A 25,567-nucleotide genomic window follows, 5' to 3' on the forward strand; every position below is an offset into this window, starting at 1 on the left:
TGTCTACCCTCAGTTTGTATATAAAGAAATCAAAATTATTGAAAGAATGAAAAGTCAATCCTACGCTTGTGCACAGGATCTGTGAACAGACAAAGTTGAGATGTTGAATTGTTGTCTACCCTCAGTTTGTATATAAAGAAATCAAAATTATTGAAAGAATGAAAAGTCAATCCTCGCTTGTGCACAGGATCTGTGAACAAAGTTGAGATGTTGAATTGTTGTCTACCCTCAGTTTGTATATAAAGAAATCAAAATTATTGAAAGAATGAAAAGTCAATCCTACGCTTGTGCACAGGATCTGTGAACAGACAAAGTTGAGATGTTGAATTGTTGTCTACCCTCAGTTTGTATATAAAGAAATCAAAATTATTGAAAGAATGAAAAGTCAATCCTACGCTTGTGCACAGGATCTGTGAACAGACAAAGTTGAGATGTTGAATTGTTGTCTACCCTCAGTTTGTATATAAAGAAATCAAAATTATTGAAAGAATGAAAAGTCAATCCTACGCTTGTGCACAGGATCTGTGAACAGACAAGGTTGAGGAAGCACTTAGGATTGAACATATGCACCAGGAAATGCTTTATAGGTATTGCCAGTGATTTACCTTGACTGTAGAAGTGTTGTCTATACCTTGAGCTGGTATATTTACCTTGAATCTACTAGTTCATTGTTGTCTATAGATACCCTGCATTGGTATATTTTCCTTGACCCTGAGTTGGTTTATTTACCCCAAATGTTGAATTGTTGTTGACTCCCTCAGCTGCAGGTATGTAAACATTGTTGATGAGCATACAAAACAGGGGAAGAATGAACAGTCAATCCAACCCACCTCCTTTGAAAAACAAAACCCAGACAAGAATGATATTTCAGTGATTCCTGACTCAAAATACTGGGAATTTGTAGGAATAGCTTTGAGATGAAGGATAAAGCCTATTAAATTTTTGATTATGTATTTTATCATATGAAAAATCTACAAACAGGAAGAAAACAACAGTGCATTGAAGGTATGAAGCTCCATTCAAATTGCTGCAAGTGTCCGTATGAACAGAGACGTAAAGGGGCATTTCGTGATCGACCGTCTTATCCCTCACTTTTTTCAAAAAAAGATGAGATTTCTATACCACTGGATACTTCTTTTAATGTTTATGTAACAAATATTTCTTGCAGATTAGTTCAATCAACAAAAATATTGTCAAATTTGAATTTTGTTCTAGTATACTAGAACGAAATAATTATTACAACAGTGGCCTATGGAGCAGTGTAATACACACAATCATGCATAACTCGCAAACGCAAAATCAGAATCAACTGAAATTTTGGGAATAAGCTTTTCTCGTTCGTAGATATCTACTAAAAAATGTCATAAAAAGAGGATGCTAGGATCACGAAATCCTCCTTTAAATGTCACATTTCAGTTTTAACACTTGTAGAGTAAAGAGCACATTAATACTTCTTGTACTATTAAATCTGCACTATGAGTGTAATTTTATTCAAATAATTTTTCATGGAAACAATTATGAGAAATTTTCTTGCTGATGAGCTACTGTAACCAGTAGCAGGATTTTAATTATAAAAAGGCTTAAGATTTAAAAATAACAAGTATGCTTCCTGTGGTTACGGCATTTATCTTCCATTAGCCTGAGTAGATCTGATAGGCAATGACAACACTTGATCTGATGGCATCCTCTAGGATATTAGTGATCACTCAAATCTATCGGTTTCAATCAAAATTGTTCCCTGTGTGACCACATTTTAATTAAGAAATACAGGGTAATGCAGTATCCTTTACACCCAATTCATAACATCATTAACCCTAACACTGTTTTTGCTATCGGAAGTCACAGAAGTTTTTGACTTGGCACCCCTGGAATTCGAACCTTTGACCCCCAGCATGCCAACCACACGATCGCGGACTGGGAGATACACAGGTTATTGCGCAGAATTTTTCATCGTGGTATTCTGTGGTTTTTATGGGTGTAAGGGGTAATAAACGTGATGCGTGCGATCCAATTATATTTTATTATTTGTGAAAACGCAAATGCAAATCAAGGTCATTAATATCTCACAATTGACCGCAAAATGTGTAATTGTTCCAATGTCGCACACAATTGACCTCCCCGTGCGCCGTATTGTGCGTCCCATAAACTGCGCGCGTGCTGCAGGCTGCCGTATTTGGATTGCGCACTACCATTTTTGCACAGATTCTGATACGCACTTATGTCATTGGTCGTCTTGTTTTAGCCTGATCGATTTTGGGAAAGGGAAGATGTAAAAATTGTTTATTTTTACAAACTTTTGAGGAATATTTTGTGTTATTTTGTAAAGTTAAAATATCAAAGTGACGGTTATGAATGAGGTTAATAACTTTGCATCGGTAATATGTCAGGCATTGTGAAAAATCTAAACATTTTGCTTTGGACCTCGGAATATCCCTCGGGGCTTCGCGCCTCTGAATATTCCTCGGTTCCAAAAGCAAAATGTTTAGATTTTTCACAATGCTCTGCTACTTGAGCAGGAACGAATTCAATTATGTACTTCTGAAGAGGGGGCTATAGCCAAAACAAAAATGTCATAAACCTTAATGGTCATGAAATAAATGTGATATGAGTCAAACCCATTGGAACTTCAGCAAATAATAAATCCTACAGAAGAGTTGTGATGAAATACACCCCTAGTATTTTTTGTCAATCTTGTCCCATTAACATGCCTTAATTTTGGAGCTCTATAGAAATCTGAATAAAGGTGTTGTTTAAAAAAAAAGTTTAGTAAGCCTCAAGGATAGCGGATTAAATTTGATTTTTCCTATCCAGTGGAAATTTTTTTAACCGGGGACCTCTTACAAAAGTCTTAACCAGCGTGCCATGCTGCACCCGGATATATAGGCTACATATGAATGAAATATGTGCATAAGTTTCTAAATTATTCTTTTGGTTAATCTTTTAGTGGTGATTTTAGTGACAGAATGTATGTTTTCTTGTTCTTTTCAGAATTATATACCAAAGGTCTAATATATATGGAAGTACCAATAGAAGATGATGACTGTATAATAGGTAAGGACTCATACATGCATACACACCCCTACTTGTAAAATGTGTACATCGGGGACATGCGTGTATGTACACCCGTCTGGGACTATCCAACCGCAACTTCGATACATCGCTATGCATGTGTGGAAATGTCCCCACTTTGCCGGGAAAAGTTGTGTGTATCCCCAGTTAGATAGTATGGAATCAGATTGGGTGTATTCATCTGATTCTGTATTATATCACTCATACATAAATTCTAGACAGTTCATTGGTTGATTACCATTTATCATTTTTACCATCACCCTCTCCGTGTGTTAGTCTTTACCATGACACATTCTTATGCTGTTTGTGATCTAGAAACATGGTCCAGGAAATGTATTCATCTGCAGTTCACATTACACAAATATTTTTCATTTATTTAACCTTGTTTACTGGTGTTTACAAAAGTACAAACACATCCCTGTACACCCCATGTGCACTCTCAACCATTCTCATATATATATGTGACCAGATCTGATCCAATCAGGCTAAAGTCAACAATAATGAAACTGAGATGTAGGCAAAAAGTGAGGAGAAAAACAGTAAAAAAACATAAGAAATGGACATATAAAAGAATCATAACACTGCCTTGGGATTCAACATCAAAATGTGTAGGTTTTTACAAGAGTTAGAGAAAGATTTTAGCATATTGGGCCAAATGGGATTGAACTTAAAATGAGTGCCAAGTGGGATTGGGCCAAGTGGTATTGGATCAAGTGGAATTGGGTCAAGTGGGATTGGATCAAGTGGAATTGGGTCAAGTGGGATTGGGCCAAGTGGGATTAGGCCAAGCACAGACTACTACAAACTATTTATCAACAGTCAATGTTCCCATGCATTGTATGCTGTGAATTCTTGCATATTCATGAGGGTCGATATTTTGATTGTGCAGAATCTAAGAATCACGCCAGCGTGCCTTATCGTTTACGCGAAAGACCATAAAAATATGCGGTATGAGAGTAGCAGTTCGTCTGTGGCATTTCATGGAACAATCGGACCTCATTATCGATTGATGCTGAGACTTTGACTGTTTGGAGTTTGTCTGTTATCTCTTTCGTCCATGGGGCCAAGTGCCTATTGGTTCAAGTGGGATTGGGCCAAGTGGGTTTGGGTCAAGAGGGAATACACCATTATGTAAATAATAAACCAAATATGTTTACTTAATCTATTCTGGTCTTTCCTCCCTATTTTTTCCATTTCAGTTCCTCCTCTGGAAGGATTTGTCATGAATCGAGTCCAAGGTGACTACTTTGAGACATTACTCTACAAGATATTTGTGTCAATAGATGAACATACTACAGTGGCAGAGGTGAGAATTTCTTTATAAACAAGATTTTTTTTTTCTTCAAATATTAATACAGTCCAACCTCTCTTATCCAGCCATGATGGGACCAAGCATTGGCCCGATAAGTGAAAAATCCGGATAAGTGAATTATGTGTTATTCTACATTAAATATATGAAGTGCTACACTGTTTGGTAAAAAGGTTACTCAAAAGGGTTATAACACTGAAAGACGGTATTTGAGTTATTTATGCCACATAGTTGTAGACTTCTAAATGCTTTAGTGCATGACATTGAAGCTCTCAAAGCAATAAAAACATGTTTTTCTAAATAACTGTGAGATCCATATAAAAAATAGTTGACTTACCCTTTAGGTGCCAACACCTGGGTCGGTTAGTCGATTTAGGTTGCTGATTTCTGCAAAATACAACATGATGGGTAATGTTGCAACTCTTTATAACTCTTTGGGGATACTAGAACACTCTGAAGCATGGCAACAAAAGTATTGTCACATTGCCTTATCATCTTGATTTCTCCAGAATGAATAAGATAATAGGCCAATGACTGAACCTTGTGGTACTCCACATAACCATATACATTCTTTATGTATTTCTCTTCAGTTATCCAATGTGCTACAGATAGATCTTCACCTAGTCAAGAATGCTGTGTCCATGTATTGCCGTCTTGGTTTTGCCAGAAGGAAAGGACAAGATTTGGATCCGGAGGCACTGCATCCATCATGGCAGGATGCTCCACAGTACAACACAAAGAAGTAAGTTATACTTCATCATTCCAACTACCGTAAAACCCCGTCTACAAGCATATAGAGTGCTTCTGATGAAAACTACATTAATCCAGGCGCCATTATGGAGTTTGAGCAAATAAATTACGGATCCAAGCATATACAAACAAGTATTATTTTAAGACCAATTTATTGTATTGGTATATTTACGCTTACTTCGAATTAATTTAGCTTTCATAAAAAACACTATATATGCTTGTAGACGGGGTTTTACGGTATGGCACGATGGCGCATCGGTCTTAAACTTGGATTCATAATTGTGAGGTAGCTCAAGGTTGTGGGTTCAAATTCCTGTAGCGCCAATGTGTTGAGCACTGAGGCAAAGCTCTTCATCCCTATTACCTGTACAGTGTGCTGAGGCTTGTGGATCAATGTCTAGGCATTGTGCCTATAGCGCCCTATAAATCACTGCGCTTTTTTTTACCTCTCCCCACCCATTTATACAAAATTGATACCGAGATTATTCAATGCAAAGTTTTGAACTTAATTCAAAAAACATCCATGTTGTGTGTGTATGTCCTCTAACAAACAATGGGCTGTTCCAATTGAAATCCACACTCCCCCTGTGGAAGATTTTGGAAATATCTTCCTCAGGGGGAGAATGTTTTTCAAATGTAATTGGCCAGAGTTAATCATTTGAAACCCATACTCCCCCTGTATTATGGCTTTTCCTATACCTTCCACAACAGGAGTGAGTATTTCAAATAGAGGTTACTCAACAGTCTATTCTATTGAAAACTTGTACTCCCTCTGTGGAAGACTTTGGCTAAATCTTCCACAGGGGTAGTGTGGATTTTAAATGGAATAGCCCAATTTGATTGGGATGCACGTACATGGTGGGATACGCGAAGGTATGAATCACAAACAATTACAACCAAGTCATTCAATATTAAAACAACTTTTTTCTTGCTCGCTTACTATTCTTTTAATTTCTTGTAATACCAGAAACGTCCAAGAAGAGTTGCTTCTGATCGACTGGAGCTCCACGTCCCAAGAAACCAAACTTCCATCAACCGAAAACTTAGCCAGCATGACATCAGACAACAACAGCCTTGATGAAGCAGAGGTGACATCGGCAACAGAGACACCGAGTATCACGAGTAGTAGCGGGCATAGTAAACGTATCGCATTTTTGTTTGACTCCACGCTCACTGCTTTCCTCATGATGGGAAACTTATCACCGGTAAGTCTTCAATCCGCAAAATTGGGTGTACAGCAAAGAGATGCATTGAGTATGTTTGTTTAGATAAACTGGTTAATTTTTTTTTTGTTAGCCAAATCCAAAAATTTTTACTCACAAAACTGAGCTTTCGTCATCTTGTCTGATGGCTTGATCACATATGAACAGAAGTGATATATGGATTTTAGCAGTAGGTCATATACATGATCTAGAATGTATGCACCCTCGCCACAAATATTTTTATTCTGCAATTTCAGCCAAAATTGTTGAACAACCTATAATCCTAACCTGATGTTGGGGAGCAGACATAAAGACAAACACCCATACACCCAAACATAAATGTGAAATTTCTGGAGCGTCATATATCATGAAAAGACATTGATCTATTGTTTGGCAATATTGATATCTTTATATTATTAGGGTTTGAAGAGCCATGCAGTGACCATGTTTGAAGTAGGCAAATTATCTGATGAATCATTGGACAGTTTTCTGACAGAACTAGACAGGGTAAGTAAATCATTTTATTGATCAATCAATCAATCAGTTTGCAGATATTGTGTTGTTTTGAATTGAAGGCAATCTTGTCAACAGAATTTGTCCTTCCTTGCATCTATCTATCACCATGAATCCAGTGTCAGAATTAAGGGTTAAAATCAGTGATAAATCTATCAAAAAAAATCTAAATAGGTAATCCTATGACATATTTTGTTTGAAAAAAAGTAATTGAACAATCTATGAAAGAGATATGTAATTAGCTCTTCAAAAGAAGGTGAGAAAAGATGTTTTTGTTAGTGTTGTGCTTTAATTACATAGCTCTTCACCAAAGAGAATCACTTTTTGTCAGTGCGTGTATGCAATGTCCAGCTCTCAATGAGGCACATGACAGCTCAGTGATCGGAGTGTGGCGTCTCATATTTAGTTCTCTCAGGTTTAGCATAAAACACCGCTGAAGATCCCAACGATGTCTGGTGCATATTTATTTGGTGATCTTAATATCTTATGTGGATGTCTGCATTCACAAGACATAAGGACATTTGAACTGTGTGTTGCTTCTTTTAAAATAGAACATCATGATCACTTCTGTAAGAACATCATTTCTGTACATTGTAAGTTAATATGTTTGATTAACATTGATTATTAATTGATATTTTTCATGATGACAGGTTCCATTAGACAGCGTAGCAGAAGGTGAAGCTCAGAGGTACTTTGAACATGCAGTCACACTGAAAAACACCATCACATTCTTAAGGTTAGTTAACTTTAACGCCTCAGGTGCTTTTTGGTAAGGGGGAAGGATGGAAGAAAGAAAGTAGAAGTAGAGAAAACTTTTTATCGGGTGCAGCTTTGCACCACGGACCCCTTGAGTGCCAGACATGCGAACAAGGATGGCATGCCACGGGGGTGTACCTTGGCCGGCCAAGCTTTCCATGCCCATATATGTGTTCACATGATGATACAATCAAATCAAGTATGTTACTTGAGCTTAGAGTTGTTTTGTGCATTGAGGTTTTACCAAATAATCTGTTTGATTCCGCAACTTTTCACATCACCCCAAATTTCATTCAGTCATTTATTTCTTGATCATTCCGATTTATTCGTACACAAGTACTGTATCATACTGTAGCTAGCAAAATTCTCAACATGTTCATATAAATTTCATAGCTTTTATTAATTTAAAAATAATAATCCAAGAAAGGTTGAAACCATGGACATGGTAAAGTGCTCAACCAAGAAGGGAGCTTAATACATGATAAAACTTAGATGACCCTGCTACATTAGTTTTACAGAACTGTTTCGTAAGGGTCATAGCCCTCACTCCTCAGAAACCTTTCTGCACAAAAAACTAACGTAGCAAGGTCATCTAAGTTTTATCATGTAGCTTTTAATTATAGTATTCAGCAAATTCTTTCAGGCATGTCAGACTACTCTTCCTGATTATCGCGTAACAAGAACTAGGTCATGCGTAGCGATACAGCTTGATCGGCAAATGAGGTGCCGATGTGAAGATGATGTGATTCAATTAGCCAATCAGAACCCCGCTTACGTGTTTATGCTATAAACAGCACCAAATCAGCAGACCACTGAAGAACCTTGCCAAAAACTATTATATGTGTTGAAAATTATGACCACTCAAATAAGTGGGGACTTTCTTTTTGTGAGGTGTTTATCTTATTTTATTTTTATAGTCTTTTCAGTATAAGATGGCACATGACCCAGATCTTTTCACTTAGATGTCCATAATTTTGTTTCAGAAAAAGATACGTTCAAATTCTGGAAACATTCACTAACACTACCACACATTTTCCAAAAGTTTTGTGTACCATATGATCTTTGTCTCCCCTGGGGTCATGTGCTATCTTATAGTGAACGGACTATATTCCATTGACAGGTATAACAAGAGTATCAGTCCAGACCCTGATCAGTACAGCGGCGGTCTTGGCATTGACTTGTTAAGATGTGAGAGTCTATTAGGATTAGAACCAGCAACTTGCTCTAGGGTGCTACAGAAAAATTATGAGTAAGTAGAGGTGTTAATGATCTCACCATCAAATCGAAGTCCCATAGAGATATGTGTTAAATTTGCCTTAAGAAAACATCATTTTATCTTCACAGGAGTGAAATCCATATTCCCCCTATGGAAGGCATGACTTTAATCTCCCACACAGGGGGTGTAGATTTCAATTGGAGTCACACATTCAGGTAAACCCTATTTCATTGAAATTCATACTCCCTGTGTGGTAGGTCATGTCTTCCAATTTACGATTTCAACTTGAATAGTCCAATGCAACACATGGTGTATATCACACTTGCACCCAACCCCTCGTCAAGTGTGTACTGTAAAAGTCTTGCACTTCATTTATTTTCGCACATTTCGCATTCAAAGCTGCTTCCTCAAAAATGATGATGCTCAAATATATTCCTTTTGTGTATAGATCAATGTAAGGAAACTTACGAATGGCAAATTTATAAAGAGTGGAAGCAGTTCTATAGTGTGTCAATTTTACCTTTTTTGTTCAGGATATCTCTGGATTTTATATTGGGCGAACTCCATCTCCTTATCCTGAACAGATCACAAATATTTGTTCTCTTCTTGAATCTTTTTTTCATTTCACTTATAGGTTGCTAGTATCCATGGCCCCACTTAGTCATGAAATAAGACCTGTAAGCAGCTGTATCCCACAACACATAGGACCAGCTATACCAGAGGTGAGTTGTATTAAAAATAAATAAAGGTTGGTATTTATACAGTGCATGTACATGTACCAAAATGCTTTACATTTATTCTTCAAAATCTTCAATACATAAATTTGTCTTTTGTCCATTCAACAGGTGAACTCCGTATGGTTCAAGCTGTACCTATATAATCTCATAGGCAGCGGGCCACCTACTTTACTATTGGTGAAGGGTACAAGGTTACGTTATTTACCACCCATGTTCCAGGTAAGGTTATTAACACCCTCTATATATGATCTCCACATTGCTAGGATTTTTACCACCCTGTATCATGTTGATCATGTTGTAGGTAATGGGCTGTCTACTTCATTATTGCCAATAGGTCACATTATTTACCACCCTATATGATTTGGAAGTTAGTTGGATGCCTACTTGACTATTTTTTTAAAGGCACAAGGAAATACTATTCGTCACCTATGATCTTTTAGTCAGTGGGCCACCTACTTAACTATTATTGAAAGGAACAAGAGTCTTGTTCACATGGGCCTTACTTTTGAAAGTAGCTTGTTACATGTATGATTGAAATTGTTGACAGTAACTTGCAAGTAGCTACTTGTAAGTGCGTTTAGATGGGCACTACTGTTAAGTAAACTTTTGAAAGTAGATACTTTTGACAGTAAGTATGATATGCTGACGTGGGTCAAAACTACCAAAACTTGATGTAAAATTTGTTAGCTATAATAAAGCAAAAAAAATGCAATTCCAATGGTATACCACTAAATATGATCTTAGAAGAACTCATATTGTCACAGTGTGTAATGGGGCATTCATTAACAATGGAAGTTAACTGCACAGCCTATTATACATAGGCCTATAATATAGTGCTTGAATAACTCACTTATATTCTGGGAAAGAAAGATGCTACTACTTATATTTGAGAAGGCCTACATACATTTTCATTCGCTGACTAAGGATGCCCAAGAGCTTGAAGCAGGGTTGGCGATTTTTTTGATTTTTTAAAAAAAATCAAAAAAATAGATTTATTTGATTTAAATCGATTTTTTTAATTTTTTTAATCCCAAGAACTGCTATACCCCATGATAAAGTCTAAAGAGACCTGTGGAATGCTAGACATATGCACAATCCTATCAGGTATTTACAAAAAATCAAAACATGTCTTCAGATGTGAAAATTTCAAAGAAAAAATTTGGTAAAATCATGGGAAAAAACCTGTTGAATTCTGCACCTTGAAAATGATTTTTAGCAATAGATAAAATGATATCATAGAGGTATTTAATTGTATCCAAAAGGTGTAGAAACATTACAAATGAAGTAAAACAGGCAATTCAAGATAGAAATTAACTTAAATTGATCAAAAACGGTAAAAACTGAAAAAGTTGATTTAAATCAGTGATTTTTTTTTAAAAATCATTTGATTTAAATCGTGATTTAAATCAATTGATTTAAATCACGCCAACCCTGGCTTGAAGCAAGTATACTTAGAGGCAGTGGACATAAAGTAAAATTTACATTAAAAGAAGTGGGTAATGGTTTTTTTTTTTTTTTTTAGTTTTGTTTGTCTGCTACGTGCACAGTGATTTTCATCACTTGCTGTGTACTTTTGTACTGTTTTCCTGTTGCCTGTTTGGGGCCTACATTGGTTATTTGATTTATCGTATCTAGCTCTTTTTCTTTCCTAAAATTTACATTGTGAGCATTATTTCTAAATCTGTTTTATTAACATAATTGAAATTGAAATATGGATATGTGTTTTTTGGTGTGTTTTTCCTTTTTTCAGGATTTTGATAGGTTATTGATTACTACCTGGGGTCATGACCCCGGCATCGTGGCAACATCCAATGCACTGCTGACAATCAATGACGCCCTCGCTCACTCAGCTGTCTTGATTCAGGTAAGAAATTACATCAATTAATTATCATGATGAAGAATACCTGTTTTTTGTGACGAACATATCAATTATACCACACCAATTTTCCACTGCAGTAAGTGCACATCTACCCAGCAAACGCACGTTTTACAGAAAAGGTTTTAATGTCGGGTTATATAAAAAGTAACAAAATGTGATAACATTTTTGAAAATGTGATGCAAAACGTTGTTATCTAACTAATTGTTGACAAGTAGTTTGAAATAATGTTTTAAAAAAAATGTATACATGATCTTTATATTCCCCGACATTTCAATGTAATCAAAACATTTTAAGAACATTTTTGTGTTTGCCAGTGGCGTAGCAGTGGCACGTCCCCCTCCCCCACCCCCATCAATTGCAAAATTTAGAAAACCCCATAGGAAAATTGCCGAAAAATGGCTTGTGCCCTCCAATCAGACCGGTGCCCTCCCATCATGGTCAGTGTCCCCCCATATGATGACCCGCACTTCGCCACTGGTGTTTGCTAGGTAGGAGGTGAGTACAGCCCAAAGCTAGGCTGATATTTAGTCTCAGTAGAAAACTTAAAATGCAGCCGAGATTTATCATTTCAGCGAACCTAAGAGTTTGAGAACATCTTCAGACAGTGCAAATAATGTAATCAATTACCAAATTTGCATAATTAATGCTCAGAATTATCTTTTTAAGGCTATTTTTATTTTGCCCCTTGTCCAGACCTGCGGGACGAAGGCTCATAATCCAACTCAGCCCATGATCTTAATAAACCTTAACACAGTAGTCCTAAATACCACAAAATATCACATGATTTGTGCTTCCCTTTCAGTAGGGTGGGATAGGCAACACGCAGGGTCCCTCTGACCAAATTCCCTGAGTGTTGGTGTTAATAGTATAAGAAAGTTTTAACTTACGTCTCACGACTATTATATTCAGAGCTGTGGTAGCCTGCGGCTTGCATCCACAAGCCTTCTGAGCCACTGGTTTATTCCGTGGTCGTCACGTGACCGCTGGTGTTTCTCGGGTCACATGACTTGATGATGTTGTCATAGCTGAGAGGGAGGATGTGCCGGCCCTGGTCCCTGTTCATGGTGTTAATAGTCAACAGATTTCACAGTCAACCCATTGCCATTGTATCAAATATTGATTGCCGTGATCTTATATTTGTGTTCACTATAGGGCCACGGGCTGTTTACTGATGGACAGACAGCATGTGTTCCATTTCCTCTCTATGGAATGGAAGAAAGAGGTAGGTTATCAATGTAACCAGAATATGACAATATGTCTTTGTATACCTTGTGCATTGTGTATGTATACTGCTTTGCTTCATAGTCACTCATACTCAGAAAGGCAATGGAATGAACACAGAGTGATGAATGCCTGTGTCACCACTCAACATGCTCAACCACAATGCGCCCATGGAGGTTATGGAATTTAGCAGATGCATGGAATTACAAGCGCAACTAAAGTGGCACATTGTGTTGATTCAATTGAATTTCTGACTGTATGTTTGCGGCCTTTTTACCCCACCCATGATAACATGCATGTCAAAGCTGTACACTATCATAACAAATTGTGGGATAGGCTTTTACGACGGGAATTCATAACAATTAGTAGGTTTTTAGCGGATTCGCCGTCGGACAAGTTTAGAACTGTCAAGCTTTAGTCAGGAGTAGCTCTGACTTCTTCAGGACAAAGTACCTAAGAATGAGACATGTAGACCGCCCCTTGTCTACTGATGACTCTGAAAAGAGCCGCTTGCTGAAGACTGCCCTTGTCAACAGAAACTAGCAGATCTCGCCTATCTGCTGATTTTGTAAGTTTTGGTGTCTCTGAAAAGAGCCGCTCAATGAAGACTGCCCTACAGAGAACTAGCAGATCTCGCCTATCTGCTGATATAAAGGTTTTGGTGGCTCTGAAAAGAGCCGTTTATATTAGCAGATAGGCGAGATCTGCTAGTTCTCTGTAGACAAGGGGCAGTCTTCATTGAACGGCTCTTTTCAGAGACACCAAAACTTACAAAATCAGCAGATAGGCGAGATCTGCTAGTTTCTGTTGACAAGGGGCAGTCTTCAGCAAACGGCTCTTTTCAGAGTCATCAGTAGACAAGGGGCGGTCTACATGGCTCATTCTTAGGTACTTTGTCCTGAAGAAGTCAGAGCTACTCCTGACGAAAGCTTGACAGTTCTAAACTTGTCCGACGGCGAACCCGCTTAAAAACCTACTAATTACTATCATAACAGTTGTGTGTTTCATTCTGTAAGCTAGTGAGTCAATTTCTTTTAATGACGTCACAGGTGGTATGACATCAAATGACGTCATAGGTGGTGTAACACCAAGTTGCCCAGTTTGCTATCCTCGAATCAGAAATTGAAAGAAAAAATATCAAAAATTGCCTCAAGAGAATGTAATACCAGATGTGGCCACTCTATCATTTTGATTGGCATGTGTTAATGCGATCATAGAAATACTAAGGCGAATCCAAACTCCCTTTACGACACCCTGTATAATAACAAAGTCAGACCTATAGTGGGGGGAATTTCAATTGAATGAACACAGCTTTCATCAGCTGTACTCGATCCAACCGCGATCGTATATAGCATATTTCAAACTACAACACGAACTCACGACCTTGGATACAATACTAACCAATCACAAGTGCGTTGGCATGGTTGGATTCACTTCCGTGTTACTCATGTACAGTCGCACATGCTGGCGTACATAGCGCAGTGTAGGCAAAAGATCGTCATGCTATGTCAGGCTGCGTTCATTCAATTGAAATTGCCACTAATATGAAAATTGAGGGTATTCAGGTATTTACTGATAATGCATGAAAATAAACTTGAGTTGATCCTGTGATGCAACCTTGGATTTAAGTAAGGCCTAAAAAAATTGTTTGATTGGCATAACTAGACCAACCCTAAAAATAGGCCCTACCCTAGACTTTTTCTTATTTTCCAAAAAGAATTAAAAATTAAAAAAAATTAAAATTAAAAAAAAAAAAAATTTACAGCTTAAAATGTGTGTGTAAAAAAAAAAAAAAAAAAAAAAAATTGCCGACCGACCTACCCTAATTTTTTTTTTTTTTTTACGCCAATTGAACAATTTTTTTTAGGCCTAAAAGAAGGACTTTACTTGTAAGTTTTCTGTTGTTATTGTATAAAAGCATTTGTGTACATCCATATCAAAATAATGTACTTGGCAGGTGCTACATGTGTCTCTTTTTACGTAATAATTAGGAATAAATACCCGACTCAAGTGGAGGTCACTTCAAATCACATGGTTTAGGAATATTATCTGTATTCCTATTTTTTTTCATACATTTTTGGTACTTTTAATCATGCATATCATCAACGCATGCGCATATTTCTGTTTTTATTACAACAATTTCTATTGCCCTGACTATGATCTCTCATACCATACCAATAATCATATTTGTTTTGTTTCATTTTGGAGATAATTTGGATCCTCGCTTCTACCTTGTGGGCTCTTGTCTCACGATTTTCACACCATTTTTGTTTGTCGTTAAGGCCTATTTTTTGGTGAAGTTCAAAGACGGTCCCTTTCTTCATCTGTTGATAGATACATTTCTTCTTTCACAATTATCAATTGAATATACTTAGATTACCTCATACCAAAAATAAGGCTTGTAAACTGCTTTGGTCCTTACTTCTGCTTCTTTTTATTACACGTTCCACAACTACAATTCAAATTTCCCGCCAATGTTGACAATTTTCAGTGTACATATAGCAATGACTTTATGCAAATGAGATTACGTAATTAAAGGTATTCTAATACTAATTGTTATGTGCTTTGAAAGACAAAGGTACAAACTTTATTAATCATAAGTAACAGTCATCTAAGTCATGCATGAGCGTAGATAAATAATAGTTGCGGGATATTATTGACCAACCCTCGTATATGCAGTAATTGTTTTGTAGATTTGTGCTAGTTAGACTTCTATTATTGTAAGATCTATCTTGATCTTGTGCTAGAGTTACATGTAGTTATATCCTTGAATGCCCTTCTCAATCGTTAGCAATTTCAGGAATGAAATATTTGGGGCAAACATCATTTGGGGGTCATTTTAACACCTTTGTATTTTTGTAATTGCATTGTAGCCTGTGGTAGTGTCACTAGACCAGGGGTTTTTGGAAAATATTTTTGAAATTCAGATTAATGACGAAATCTGACAGTTCCCTAGCCGTGGGTAGCATGGCTGACAGAGAATGCAGGAATTACAAATCAGGAAAATGTTGTGACCTGTGGATGAAAATCGCCTTTCCAAACAACAAATGTGACCCGATTTAGTTCACTCAGTCTAATGTCGTCAAATACAAAAGGGCGATATAGCCAGAAATAGGTTATGGTTATAGTTAGTCATAGTTAGACTATGAACATGTAAAACTGTTGTTTGCAACCAAATCAGTAACAAACATGATAGAAAGGGAATTTTTTACTTCATAAAAACCTGATAATAACTCAATTTTGAAAAAATATGATTTTAGCCTGAGTGAGCTGGATCGGGTCACAAATGAAAATTAAGATGAAACAATAAATAACAGGCAAAAATTAATTTAATCTCATTAATTTTATAATCTCAGTGCTTTCACTTCATTTTACAAAAACACCAAAATCTCATTTCAAAATATTGCACTGCAGACATTAAGGGCTGGGGTATGAACGTTTGGACAGTATTTATTTTGGGACATTAGAGCACATCAGACATATCGAATTGCATTCTGAATATGGAGAATGTCATTCTGATATCAAATAATTTTGATTTTTTGAAATTCGCAATTTAATACACATTTTATGGCAAATCATTAAAATTGATATTTTGATATTTAACAGTACTTGAAGTAAACTTTATAAATCTGATGATTTATACTTAAAGTGTATGTAGGTGGGATGAAAAACCGACGATCAATTGAAAATTTTGACCTTTCGTATTGAAGATATGGATTTTTTTCCCAAAACACCCAAAAAAATTAGGTCTTTTTGGGAAAAAAATCCATATCTTCAATATGAAAGGTCAAAATTTTCAATTGACCGTCGGCTTTTCCTCCCTGCTACATACACTTTAAGAATATATCATTAGATTTATATAATTTACTTCGAGGACTGTTATATATCAAAATTTGAAAAATATCAAATTTTTATAATTTGTCATAAAATTTGTATTATATTGTGATTTTAAAAAATGAAAATTATTTGATATCAGAAAGACATGCTTCAGATTCAGAATGCAATTCGATAGGTCTGAGGTGCTCTCATGTCCCACAAAAAAATACTGTCGAAACGCAATAAACGCTCATTTTGGATCCCTTAATAAAGCATTAAAATATAATTTTTAAATGACTGGCACTATTTTTAGATCACAAGAAATTTAGTTGAAATCTCATGCATGAATTGATAAACTTTTAAAACCCAATTTATTTCTCTAAAACAAATCGTACAAATGATTTATCATCCTAACTTTGCGCAATGCGCATTAAACAAAAAGGAAACACTGGCTTTTCCTAAATCAAAAGTGGTCATGGTCAAAAGCCAAATAGGAAATTACAGATATAAACAGGTCAATAAAAAACATAAAAACAAAAAGACACTTTTTATAGAGGCCACAAAGAAAATCCACTAACGGATGAATTTCACTGAACCTGTCCATACCAAAATCACTATGAAAAGTCTCAAGACAAAAATGATGAAAATGTCTCAATATCACTTAAAAGTTAATATTCTTGGCAATAACAGCTTTCATTTTCCCCATTTAACCTCCCCAATATATTTAACCATCAATCAACATCAATATAGAGAACCAAGCATGACAAGTATGGTCTGGGATTTTGTACTACAGGCTTCCAGCCCGTCACCCTTGCAACAAGCATGCATTTAGGGCACACACCACTAAATAATCGTCCCATTGAAATACACGGGAAAATACAAGAAAGTAAGTTTGTTTTTCTACCCCATGTAACAACATTTTTAATATTTTGATCAAACCAGTGTCTTAAATAAAGATTAAACTTTTATTTAAATTTAATTTTTTGGACAAGTTAAGACAAACTTAAAAGATACGAACTCCTGAACAGCGCCATCCCGAATTTCAGCCGACACGCCGCCTCCTTACCAGTTCCGGCTATGATATTGTTCCGATGGCCTATTACCCATGCACATTCGATTCAGAAAATTTTCTGAACAGATATGTAATGTTGAGCTCCTATTCTATCTTTTTTATCAAAACAACCAAGAGTCACTCAAATTTAGTTCCCTCAGGACGCCGATATATTTCGCATAGGTGCTATTTTTAACCGGAACTATGAAGGGTTACACCAAATGCGGAAGGATTTGGTGTTGTGCACCCTTATAAGAAAAAATATTTTTGATATTCTTTATTTTTGGAATCAGTGGTCAACATCCTAAAAAAGTGTAATTGCTTTTTATCGCTAGTCACTCCAAACTTATAAAACAGGGCTCCAAACAAGCTTGGACTGGGTGAAAATATGATACTTTTTTGCAATTTTCAGCATTCAAGGGCCAGAGCAACATTTGGACCATGTTAAACTGTATTTATAATCCCATTAACATCAGGAAAGTGACTTTGTTTACAAAAATATATGTACAATCACAAATTTAACATGACCGGCGACATATGTGATCATTTCACCCCCCACTCTTAGATCATGCATAATATAAAGACGTGTCAATAGGCATATGCCTTAAGTTTGGGGGTGTGTGTTATGGGTAGATAGAACGGTAATTTGACACTCTAAAATGTTAAATTTCCAAGTTGCGTGTATTATTTTTGCAAGATCTAAAATTAAGAAACCCCATCATTAGAATTAATTGATAAATTTCTCTCTTGGGAATTGAACATTTGGTCATGAGATAAAATGCCGTTATTTTGTCATCATTAGGCCATAATATAGTATGCTTTGACTTTAAATGTCTATTGAGACCCAATTAAAGGTTCAGTGATTATTTTCAAAACGGTTATAATTGAGTTTTGATCTTATAATTATATTTTGCATCAAAATAATTCCAAAGATGTTTCATTTTTTCAGCACCGAGATAACCAAAAGTGACCACTTCTATGATATTGGGGCCAAAATAGCTCAATTTCAAGCACGGTCTTAAATTGTCAATTCAACGGGAACTTGCGTTTTGAAGCTAATTTCTCGTGCGTGCGTTAAGAATGAAATCAGCGTATTTGTAGACGGAAATAGAAAAACAGACTTTTTTTTCTTTGCAAAAACATCAGTTTCAGTCAAAAATCTCAACTTTTGGCACTTAAAATCAGGTATTAATCATGTACATAGCATTTAAAAATGAGTCTTCAAGGGCACACACCACTAAATAATCGTCCCATTGAAATACACGGAAAATACAAGAAAGTAAGTTTGTTTTTCTACCCCATGTAACAACATTTTTAATATTTTGATCAAACCAGTGTCTTAAATAAAGATTAAACTTTTATTTAAATTTAATTTTTTTGGTCAAGTTAATACAAACTTAAAAGATACTAACTCCTGAACAGCGCCAGCCCGAATTTCAGCCGACACGCTTGCCTCCTTACCAGTTCCGTCCATGATATTGTTCCGATGGCCTATTACCCATGCACATTCGATTCAGAAAATTTTCTGAACAGATATGTAATGTTGAGCTCCTATTCTATCTTTTTTATCAAAACAACCAAGAGTCACTCAAATTTAGTTCCCTCAGGACGCCTTGATATATTTCGCATAGGTGCTATTTTTAACCGGAACTATGAAGGGTTACACCAAATGCGGAAGGATTTGGTGTTGTGCACCCTTTATACTGAATTTTGTTGCCAAAAATCTTTTAAGTTGAAATACATTAAAATTTGAAACAAGTACAAAATGTGAGGCTGAATGTCGTATATTGACCTTTTCGGTAAATCCCATAAGCCTTTGGGAGTACACCTGAGAACTCATTACTCATCATTTGAAGTCACACCGATCTGCACCAATGCGCACATCATTTTTCGAACATCGTTGCTGCAAATTGCAAGTCGGCGTGACATGAAATGACGAGTTCCCAGGTGTAGGCCTACTCGCAAAGGCTAAATGGGATTTACCGTAAAAATATCAATTTCCTCTTACCCCACTTGCTGCAACATCACGTGTAGGCTACAGACAAAAAGACAAAAAAAAGGGAAATCGACCTACCAACCCACTCCTTTCTACCCCCTGTCTGGGCAAACAAACACTTTTTTTTTGGCCTAGTCATAAATGAAAGCCATACTCAGCTCTCAAGGCTGAAATTTTGATCCCTAAATTTTAACATCCCTCAAAATTTATCTAAGGCTTAAACATGAAATTGCAATAAATACTTGTTCTTTTAAATATTATTTTACGAGACAACAATAAAAACAAATAATAAATTGCGACATTAATTCAACAGAGAGATTGTCTCTAGTTTACATATTCATGCTTGTAACAATAAACATTTTTAAGTCCGCTCCCAGGACCCAAATCCCAACCAGCCAGTCAGGTTTGACAACCCGATTCATCATTAGATCACATGCAAAACTACAGCCTCAGAAAGAAATGGGCGGGGCTTTGCCCCTGGACTACTGCAGGGGAAATCCCCTTGACCCCCTGCAGTGATCCACAACAGCTCTGATAGCTACGCTTCGCATTGTTTCAATGTTGTTGTTTTTCATGACTAGTTTTCAGGCCTGCAAGCACTTAAGCTTAGCTAATATTTAAAAAAAAAAGCATTTCTTCATGTACCGAAATCACACAAGTAATAATGCACCACTTTTTTTACCTTCAGATGTGCATGCATGGCTGGCAAAACTCAGACTGATGAGCAAAACCAAATTGCCCAAGCACTCCCATCAAGCACACAAAGAGAAGAATAAAAACACAGGTGGAAAATATTCCCAAAATTATTGCCAACTCCAAACAAACTTTTCTCGCCCTCGCTTGACATCCCAATTTAAATCTCCCCATATTTAAAAAAAATGAGGGCAGTATACCAAAAAATTGTTATGGTGCTGCCCAGATGGTGAGAAACCAGTAAAACGTAAAAACTAAATTCGTAACAGTATAATCAGAGTCTATCCCTGTACTTGATCTTGATCTATGTCAGGAATGTTATAATTAAGTGTAGGTCATTAAAGTATAATTGTGCTGACACAATCTGTAGGTAATAATAAAACCAAATAAGGGTAACATTTGATAATTTAAGTCAATGTAGGAGAAAAGTTGAAAAGGGTTCTTTATGAGCTCCAATCTGATGCTAAGAAATATTTCAATTCCTGTCAGGAATCTATATGCTTGTAGAAACAGCAAGACTGTCTAGTCTTGAGGACGAAGCCAAACTTCCTGATTGCCCTTTATTTTACGAGTTGGTCATAAATCTAGTTTCTTACTATACCTCTGATTAGCTCAATACATGATATACCCCTCTTTGTGACCAATTAAAATAGTTCTTAGAGGCTGATAATGTGGCTGGAATTGGGATATTCCAGTTGAAATCCACACTTATGAAATTGGTCAGGGTTAATCATTTTGAAGCCCATACTCCCCCTGTATTTTGGCTTTTATATCTATATCTTCCACAAATGGAGTGAGTATTTCAAATGGAAATTACCCAATTTGTCTATTCTAATCAAAACTCATACTCCCTCTGTGGACAACTTTAGCTAAATCTTCCATAGGGGTAGTGTGGATTTTAAATGGAACAGCCCATGCATTGCCCATAGGGATAAGGGTGAAATTGAATGTGATGTTTGCTCTGTAATTGCACTGTGGTATTGTGGTAGAATTAGTAATCATATCCTCTGCTTGCCCCCCACCCTTCTCCATCTTATTACTACACCCAGGTTGGTCTGTTGTCCCCACAGGAAAGTTCTCCCGAGACAACATGCACCTGCACAGCACCGTCAAGAAACTAGCGCAACATCTCGACCTACAGCACAGCTGCGGCTACATCACCATGATCAAAACGGGGAAGGCGGACCCACGATTACTGGCGCTGCAGAACAACAGTTTCGTGCGGAGCAGCGAAGGTTTAGCGGACATCAAGGAGGATGATGTTGAAGAAGCAGTTGTGGAGAGTAATCCTGTCGTAGCTATGCCAGATGCGCCACCATCTGCAAGTGGAGACAGTTCTAGCATAAAGACAATCACAAACACTCGTTGTCATTGCGGTGACGCCACCTATGGGTGACAGTGGTGTTTACCATGGGGGTGGCACTTTCCGTGGTGGTGGTGGTATTATCAATAGAGAGATGGAGGCGGATTGGGTCTTGTTGAATTTGTACTTTGGCGTGCCATTGTTTGACGATGCAGTAAACAAGGAGGTGTGCACAAGAATTGCCAAACATGAACTGTGCAGAAGAGAAAGGTAAACAAAACTTGACTTACAATTATTTGTTTGAAATTGAGAGATGGTAGAAAATTATTACTTATATATTTGATATGTATGAGGGGGTATCAAAAAGTTTTTGAAATCACCCAGAAATATAGGAGCTACAATGTATATCGATGAAATTTTGCCAGTGTAATCACGTACATTATGGTCCAAAAAATGGTCTCATTAGTATGTTTACTTTCTTAACAGGTGGTGTCACATAGAGTGAACCAAATTGCCTGAATCTTATGTCACAAAATCAATCATAACTTATGACACAGGTAAAGTCCCATTTCAGTAAGTAAAAGGGTGCTCTAGTAAAAGGGTGTTTGTAACTTAAAACAGTTAAAGTTAAGTGAAATATATGAGAATACTTACCATTTGTGTGTTATTTTAATTTCAGCCTTGGTAACATTCCAGTCCCTTCAACCCCTACACTTCATTGTTGACTCTAATAGAAGAATACTTACCATTTGTGTGTTGTTTTGATTTCAGCCTTGCAGGGACTGCCTTTTGAGGAGAGCAAGAGCAATCACTCTTCTGCTCTCCTTAAATCTGATATAGGAGTGTGATTCTTAGCTCTCCTTAGTTGACCATTCTTTCCTTACATTCTATTGTAAATGCTCTAAACAGCTCTCCTTGAAGGTGCCAGAAGAGCTATTTAATGCTCTCCTGCAAATTCCAAAAGACAGTCCCTGGCCTTGGTAATCTGCTTCATTACAGTCCCTTCAACTCTAGACTTCATTGTTGACTCCAATATGAGAATACTTACCATTTGTGTGTATTTTTATTTCAGCCTTGGTAACTTGCTTCATTCCAGTCGTAAATTGTCCCTTCAACTCCTACACTTCATTGCTGAGCAACAGGTAAGATCAATGAATTAAAGGGGAGAAGGCTGAGTGTGTCAGCCATGTTGGCTTGAAGGGAATATATCATGTTTGTGTTGTGAATGAAACTTACGAGTCCCGTCAACCAGTTATTTGGTTAAAGAAATCATACCATAATAGCTGGTTGACGGATCTCAAGTTTCACAGGGAATAACTCGCTGAATACACGTAGAGAAATAGACAGATAACAATAATCTCTATAATCTTTAATTCCGCATATTTTATGTTTTTCCTTCGATAGCTAGCTGCCGACTTCAAAGAATCGTAGGCAAGCGTGATCGATGAGAGAAAGACTGTGGAGCGATATATTTAAATAATTGATAAATCGAAAGAAAATAGCGCCATAACATTTGATATGGAAATAAAATTAATTAAAAGTGGAGAAGGCTAGGCGGGTCAGCCATGTTGGTTTAAAGGGGAAAATAACATACTATTGGATTATTCCATCTTATACCCAAGAAACTTTGTCAATTGTGCATGCTTGTATGCAGTCTGAGTGAAATTCAGTGACGGGCTATTCCTGTTGAAATATATACACCCCCTGTGGAAGATGTGACCTTCATCTCCTGCACAGTGGGTCTAATAGAGTCACCCATTTTGGGAAGGCACCAGAAACAAATTAGTTTGATCTTTCGATCGACCATCGATGCTTGGTCGATCCTTATTATTTATGAAATCTATTAATTTACTATTGTTAATTGTGATAACATAGTAATTTTTTGCATGTTGTGATATTGACCAATATAAATTAGCATTAATTCTGATTAATTAGTTGATACTTTATTAATAACAAGCATCAAAGCAGCATCGACAGTCGATCAAACAAATTTGTTTGTGATGCCTAATCTCCATTGAAATTCACACTGTACTCTGATCAGCTCATAATAGGTGGGACTTATAACATCATGGATTGATATAAAATGGCGCACAGCTGGGCGCAGCACCTACGCGAACTGCGCTTTGTGTATTGCGTGACTGACACGCATTATTGTGAATTTACACAAGCGTTTACAAGTCAAACTTCACTGACTCTCACAGTAACCAAATAGGATTCCTGCTGCCAATGGCCATCAAATTTACAAATAATTCTCACCTATTATGAGCTGATCATAGTATACCTGTTTGGAAGATTACGATCATTGTCTTCCATAGGTGGTGTATGGATTTCAAACAGAATAGTGCTAGCCCATTATACTCATTATGTTCTCTCTTTTTTTTTTTTTTTTTCATTTGTCAGGACCAACCAGTAGTGCCAGATCTACCCAATGCCGACCTGCCGCTTTCTTCCAACTCACAGAATAATTCCCTCTCATTACCGCATCCCACCAACAATCTTCTGTTTGATGGCGTCAAACTCATGCGATGGGATACCAGATAAAACTTCATTGTAGCAACTCGCTTCCATCACCAGAACTCGCAAAGAACTAACTGTCTATACCAAGCTATGGGATGTGACTGTTGTGTGCAATGTGTTATGCGTAGAGCCCTTGTCAGAAACTCGCTCTCTTCATAATTCAGCAGAGCTGTTCAGGAATGTGGAGTTCAGTGACACAGACCTTCAACTGTTTGCCACTAAGTCATATAATAATTTTCAGCTGGTACAGGTCTCAGCAAGAATGAAATCCAGTATTCATTGTTCAATGCCATCCAGAACCATAGAGTATTGACTCCACCATGTTTGTGTGCCACTCAATGGGGTCAAGTAGGATACCTCTGGATAATTGGCTATCCGGCAGACAAACTTCAATTTGAAGTATTTGGTTGTTTGCATTCTGCGTGTAATGTGTTATGCCAAAAATATGCGCTGAGGGCGCAAACCTTTGTAATGCTCAAGCGTACAGACATAAATTATTGTTTGATTTTGGGCCCTTGCCAAAAAATGCTGGAGGTACACTATTCGCCCTCTATGAGCAACAAACCAAAATGGTGGATTTACTATAGTGTTATGATTAATTGACTTATTGTCAATAGAAAGTGCTCCAGGAGCACTATAACTTTGTTGCTGGGTAGGGTATGGGTTACGATTAGGGTTTGTGCTCCATAGATTTATAATTCTTATGGACCTATCAACCTCATCACTCAATATACCATCCCCCACTTTGTCTTCACTAAAATGGACATTCTCTGCCACATATTTAATCATTATTGCTGAAATATGTTATGTTGATTTTATAGCTTAAATGTGTCTTAAGTGGGTTAACCCATTTATTATTCCAAGAGTATTCTTTGGCACCTTCACATTCTTCACTCCCATACATAAAGGGATTAATATACAGGTATAAATATTCGCCGTAGAAGTGACATAATTAATTGGATTAACTACCATAGCAATAGATGAATACAATTTTGAATATATTGCCCTGCACTACAACATTCACACGGTACCTGTGCATTGAACCATAGATGACAAAGAACAGGGATAAAGTCTTAGATCGTAATTCTATAGAATATTCATATCATGCTGATCACTCGCACCTGTAAGATTAGTATCTTTGAAAAGAGTGGTAGTATATTCAAACACAGGTGATGAGTGCAACCTGCTTGTATACAGGGCGATCTATTCAAAAATTGTATTCATCTATTGCTATGGTAGTTAATCCGATTATTACCACTTCTACGGCGAATATGGTGCTGTGTGAGGGTAATGACTACACTAAAACTATAGAGTGCAAAAAGGATTAGGATTTAATATACCCCGTGGTCTATACTCTGCAGTGAGTATACATGAGTCGCAACGAGCGTAACCACAGAAGTGGTAACAGTCACCCTGATTGCTGATCAGTGGTCATTATAACAAGGCGGTTGAACCACTGGTCATCGGCACATAGAAGGGGAGGAGAGCTTGCATCTTCTATCAACATTGCGTACCCAGACCACAGAAGTATTTAAACA

At 36.9% G+C, this 25,567-nt stretch overlaps 1 protein-coding gene across 1 annotated transcript in view; it reads left to right on the forward strand.

The window, feature by feature from the left end:
* Positions 1 to 25,357, forward strand: part of LOC140139811 (protein FAM91A1-like) — a 55,529-nt gene extending 30,172 nt beyond the window's left edge. Inside the window, 15 exon segments of the mRNA XM_072161546.1 lie at positions 2,989 to 3,051; positions 4,269 to 4,375; positions 4,969 to 5,120; positions 6,096 to 6,333; positions 6,751 to 6,837; positions 7,494 to 7,579; positions 8,720 to 8,848; positions 9,450 to 9,537; positions 9,661 to 9,771; positions 11,303 to 11,416; positions 12,585 to 12,654; positions 21,280 to 21,599; positions 21,601 to 21,782; positions 22,585 to 22,654; positions 23,913 to 25,357. Of these exon segments, the coding sequence (XP_072017647.1) occupies positions 2,989 to 3,051; positions 4,269 to 4,375; positions 4,969 to 5,120; positions 6,096 to 6,333; positions 6,751 to 6,837; positions 7,494 to 7,579; positions 8,720 to 8,848; positions 9,450 to 9,537; positions 9,661 to 9,771; positions 11,303 to 11,416; positions 12,585 to 12,654; positions 21,280 to 21,599; positions 21,601 to 21,782; positions 22,585 to 22,654; positions 23,913 to 24,053 (1,958 nt within the window). The 3' untranslated portion in view covers positions 24,054 to 25,357.
* Positions 25,358 to 25,567: the final 210 nt, after the last annotated feature.

Source organism: Amphiura filiformis, chromosome 18, assembly GCF_039555335.1.
Source record: "Amphiura filiformis chromosome 18, Afil_fr2py, whole genome shotgun sequence".
In the NCBI taxonomy this organism is placed as follows: domain Eukaryota; kingdom Metazoa; phylum Echinodermata; class Ophiuroidea; order Amphilepidida; family Amphiuridae; genus Amphiura; species Amphiura filiformis.